The 5,080-nt window shown below is 48.3% G+C and overlaps 1 protein-coding gene across 1 annotated transcript in view; it reads right to left on the bottom strand.

The window, feature by feature from the left end:
* Positions 1-462: 462 nt before the first annotated feature.
* The window catches only part of MAP3K13 (mitogen-activated protein kinase kinase kinase 13), a gene marked incomplete at its 3' end in the record, with an annotated part of 22,355 nt that continues 17,737 nt past the window's right edge, over positions 463-5,080 (bottom strand). The window contains exons 11-13 of the mRNA XM_008937178.1: positions 4,588-5,074; positions 3,137-3,207; positions 463-777 (exon numbers count right to left, since the gene is read on the bottom strand). Of these exons, the coding sequence (XP_008935426.1) occupies positions 463-777; positions 3,137-3,207; positions 4,588-5,074 (873 nt within the window). The remainder of the gene's footprint in view (positions 778-3,136; positions 3,208-4,587; positions 5,075-5,080) is intronic.

Consider the following 5,080-nt stretch of genomic DNA (forward strand, 5'->3'; position numbering starts at 1 on the left):
GCACTACCAAACACTGACAGAGCTGGGAGAAGATGGTGCAGCAGGCTCTGCCCTACCCCTCCCAAATACTCAAAGGGCAGTAAAAGGAAGAAAACCATTGGAGCTCCATCAGCAAGGCTGCTGATGGGTAAGTCTGAGGCAGGCAGTTTACAGCCATTCCGTTTCACTATCTGCTTTATGTGCTACTTTTTATCCCACTTAAAGCAACTGGAAGTGTGATGGCCTCTGCATATCACATTCATCTGGACTGGCAAATTATGTTCAGCTTTGGTTGTGCCCCTTTCCCCTGTCTTCTCATCCAGCCAGATACAAGACTGAGTGTTTAAGCAGTTGCTTTGCTGCACTACATCCACCACAGCATTTCCTAGGCAGCCATCCAGCTTTCTGGCCCTAGGATTTCTTTCCATAACCTTTTTTTTTTTTCCCTCCTGTACTCAACAGAAGGAAGGGAAAAGGGGATACCTGAAGTTACAGCTCACCTCACAGCTGTGTTCATCTGTGCAAAGCTTGCCCAGAGACATCTGAGTCTTGACTCTCCGCACGGCACACTCTTTGTCTGAAAGCCCATCAGACTGGGTGGAGATTTCAATGGGGATCTCTGGAGTCTGGGACAACATATCCTCCAGCTTCTCAGCCAGCTCATCTTCCAGTTTGGTGGCCAGCTCATCCGGGCTGTTGGAATGGTCACTTGTGTTCCCCTCCTCTCCGTCGGACACGGAGAAGTTCTCCGAGCTGAAGGTTGAGTAGGACTGGCAGCTGCTGATGCAGCGGTGAGGTCTGCAAACCAAGAGACTGCTTCAGTTGGTGTCCCAGTGCCTCTGATTCCAGGAAAAGCAGTTTCCTGGGTGCTGACACACTCTACTCCTGGGTCAGCCTGTCCCCAGGAGCCCCCTGCCAGCTACAAGAGGTCACAGCTCCTCGGTGGACACGCTTCTGCCCCTGCCCTCGCTGCAGGGCAAGGCTGAGCTGGCAAACCCCCCCAGCATGCCAGTTTGAACATGAGCAACTCTGCTCCTCAGATGAAGCAGGAGGACCAGGCAGCTTTCTTCTGAGACATTACCCCAGTCAACACCCTCATGTTAACAGTGGAGAGAGTGCAGAGTGACTGCCACATCTTCCCCCAAGCTCCCCTGGCAAACCTCTCACCTCCCCTTGATGAGAGTGTGCAATGCAGAGCAGATTCTTCCACCCCTGCTTTTAATTGGCATGTTCAGCACGAGAAGAATTGGGCACACTGAGGGTAACAGGCAGCCCAGGCTGCTCCCTCCCCTTCTCCCTAGCAGGTATTGCTCAGGCAGAGTGCATTCAATACCACCTGCCTGCTTCTCCTCACTGGGCTAAGGGCTTATTCCTTCCAAACCCATCTTTGAGCAAACCAGGTCCTATTCCTAGAGAAGGCTTCACATCAACTCCTCAAGAGCCTCTTCCCACCCTAAGAACACACCTCCAGCTGAGTCATAACTGATGGGCAAGGCTGGCAGCAAGAGCTCTGCAATGTGTTAAGCTGCCTTTTCTTGGAGCTGTGGCAATCTACCACCTTTTGAATGATTTAGTTCAAGACCTGCATCTTTAAAATCATCCATTCTTGTTTGGTCTTGTCTGCTGCATGTTCACATCCCATGATCTGCCCTGGAATATATTTTTGTTTAACAATCTCTGTTTCCCAAAGAAAGGCTGTACTGTTCAAGCTAAGTCCACTGGGAATATCTACAGCTGGCAGTGATCCCAACAGCCAGGCTAGAATTGAGGTACCTGTGCTCAAAAAATAAGCTCACAGTTATTGAATGTGGGAATCACCTCTGGCCAGAACTCAACAGCAACAGTACAAAACAGCAGCTGACTGACCATGCCAGAAGACCCACAACAGGTCATCACACCAAACCCAGGCCAGGCAATTTGTCTTCCAAGTTAGTACACCACCAAGAAGCAGCAATCATGAGCCAAAAAACCTCATCTAGTCCAGTGCTTTGCCTGCAGGCTGAGGCAGGAGGGAATCAGCTGGGAAAAGCCTGGGACCAGAGTGTGCAGGCAGAGCTGCTCTCTCCTGGCACATCCTCCTGGTTTGTGCCAAATCAGACTTCTGAGCTGAAGATCAAACCTGGGCAGCAGTGCTCGACAGCCTTAAATATGAGACATGACTTTTTTATGGTTTGATTTCCACAGCACACCTTGACAATGAGCTCTACAGGTAAACATGTTTTGGATGAAAAAAAAAACACTTCCTTTTGTTCATTTTAAACCTCCTGTTTGCTTCACTAGGTGTCCCTAACATGAATGTGAAGAACCTGTCCATTTTTTCCACATAACTCAAAATTTCATGCACCTCTAGGATCACTTTTCCTCCTGTTAGACAAAGATTTCTCAGGGATTTAATCTCTTCTTCTCCAGAAACCATCCCTAACCATTCTTGTCACACTTTTCTCAGTGTGACAAGACCTTTTCAAATTCTACCCTGCTCTTGGAGCTGGGGCAATGAAGGTGGCATTTAGGATTCAAGCTGCAGGGGTGCCATGGATGTGTACAACAACAGACAAGCTTTTATTTTCTTCCCTGCTCCTTTCCTAACAACCTTTAACCTATTTGCCCACTGGATCCCTTCTGCACTTTCAAGCAGATGCCTTCATAAAGCTACAGCACCAACTCCATCATCTGTTCCCTGAGCACAGGACTGTAAAGCCTGCTAAAGGCTTAGGTAGGAACAAGTCTTTTTTTTTAACTTCAAGTCTTATTTTACAGACAACACCATCAAATTGGAGCAGCCACGTTGTCACCCAGCTCTTCAATCCTATCTGAATTCAACTACAAAGGTGCTGGACTCTGCCTCCCTGCAGCAACAGTTAACAAACAACATCTGAAAGGCTCTACAAAGGGTCTGATTGTGGTGAAACAGATGCAGCAGCTTATTTTTATAAGTGTGGCCAAGTTGTGCTACCAACAGCCTGCAGCAGAAAAGCTGTGTGAGAGAGAACAGCTCAGAACAGGCTGAGAATAGTGAGGGAACAGGAGGGTGGACAGGGTGCACTGAAGGAGATTCTGTTCTCTTGCCAGCACCTTCCACAGCTGGTGTGCAGCTGCTGTGACACTTCTCCTGAGTTTTGTCCCCCCAAAGAGAGATTAGAGTGAATTCACCTTTTACCTTTGTCTACGAGGAAACTCCACTTCACTGTCTACTTCACCCTCTTCCTCTTCTGAAGAGTCATCACCACTCTGGCAGAAAACAAGGAGAAGGATGGTGTGACATTTGTGAGAGAACATTCAGCTACATGGTTGTCCCTTGACCTTCCAGGACAAAGTCACTGTGTCAATGGGCTACAACAATCTAGGCAAGAAAATAACCTGTGTATCAGTGAAAACTGGCTCAGACATCTTCCTACCAGGAGAATGTTTCAGGCACTCTTAGTGCTGCTGTTTCTGAAGCTGGAGTGATTGACACTGGAATGCTTTAGCAGGCACTGAGTACATAAGGTTCCAAATTGTTACAGAGGCAAATCAAGTTAATTAGCATCATACTGAAATCTACATAAATTATTCAGCTGATCTGGCACTCTTGGCTTTAGGACTTCAACCCTCTTGGACGTGAGCCTATCACAGAGCAGGATGAGGGGGTGATGCAGCCTTTGCTGGCCACTTTCACCAACTAGGAAAAGTTGAGCTTTGTTCCATTCTCTACCATTTTATTCACCTTTTCCCATTCAAAATCACCTCCCTGCACTCCTGGTTTTTAGTTTCCTTCTGTCCTATCCAGCCTGCCAATCATTCATTCAGACCCAGCTTTTATCCCATCCCAAGGTCCTCCTCCCTACATTCTGGGCCCAAACCATACTCTTGGTCTCATACTCATACTCTTCTCATTCACTTCTCCCCCTAGGCCCAGTTCTCCTGCTCTTTGAACTCCACCCAGCCTGACCCTTACTTCTCCTACCACCTGGCTGGAAGCAGGAGGAATGGAAGAACTGTTTCTGTACAACTCTGCTGTAACAACTTTTTGGTTATTGCAAAATCTTTATAAAATACCTCTGAACTATGACTTTCAGTCAAGGGGGCAGTTTCTGGCAAGTGCAGCAAAAGGCTCCTCCCTGAGACCATGGCAAATGTTGAATCTCCCTTTCCAGGCACAGCAGCACTACAATTTCTCAATGAAACTGTTACACAGCACTTAACACCACCAAATAATCTATTTACCCTTTCCTTTGTTTTGAGAAAGGCTCCAAAACATTTTGAGATGGTTTCAAGAACAAAAATTCAGTAGATGAAGTTTCAGCTCAAACAAAAACCTCCTAAACTGCAAGCAACAGAATGAGGCCCTACCAAAACCATATTTGACAGCCTTTGTTATTAGCACTAAAGTGCCTTCAGTACTTCTCAATAAAATTGACTTTAAAAGTACATCCAGATGACAAAGCAGAGTTCTGAGAGGCATGATTTCTTTAAGATAAAGTCGTACAGGTACGTGTGTAGGAAACATGGCTTTGTTACTATCCTATTTCCAGACACTAGCCTAGGCTACACACCTCCTTTGGGTGGAGAGGGAGAAGAGGAGCAAGTTTGGGTTGTTTTTTTTTCCAAATCCCTATGTTTTGCCCTTACCTTTTGAAGGGGCCTTGCTTTGCCAGGCAGCACTGAGGACGCCACGTGCTGGGGAGTGCCGAGGGCGGACGCTGACTTTGAGTTGCTGAACTCCTCTTCCTCCATCTTCTCCATGAACTGTGCGTTTTCATAGAGGGAAGCAGAGGCTGGTGCCTGAGGATGGCTCACCCCCCTGTCAACAGAGGCCATCTGCACCTCACCCCTGTCCCCGTCCCTGCACTGCAGACACGAATCGTACGCATCCGTTTGGCAACACTCCCAACGATCAGCTTTGCTCTCTTTGCTCTCCAGGTTCCTCCTGCAATCTGCCTCCATGGCAGCAGAGATGAGGTCAGGGCTGGAACCAGACATCCTCCTCTGGGCGTGGTTGCTGAGGGGGCTCCTCAGGGCGGCCGCAGGGCCGAAGTACCTCAGGTTGTTCGCGCAGTTGGCGATATCTTGCCCGTGGGCGTGGAGCCTCGAGGGATGGCCGTGGGGGTGGCCGTGGGGGGGC

This window comes from Merops nubicus, unplaced genomic scaffold (genome assembly GCF_000691845.1).
Source record: "Merops nubicus isolate BGI_N331 unplaced genomic scaffold, ASM69184v1 scaffold29793, whole genome shotgun sequence".
Lineage (NCBI taxonomy): Eukaryota > Metazoa > Chordata > Aves > Coraciiformes > Meropidae > Merops > Merops nubicus.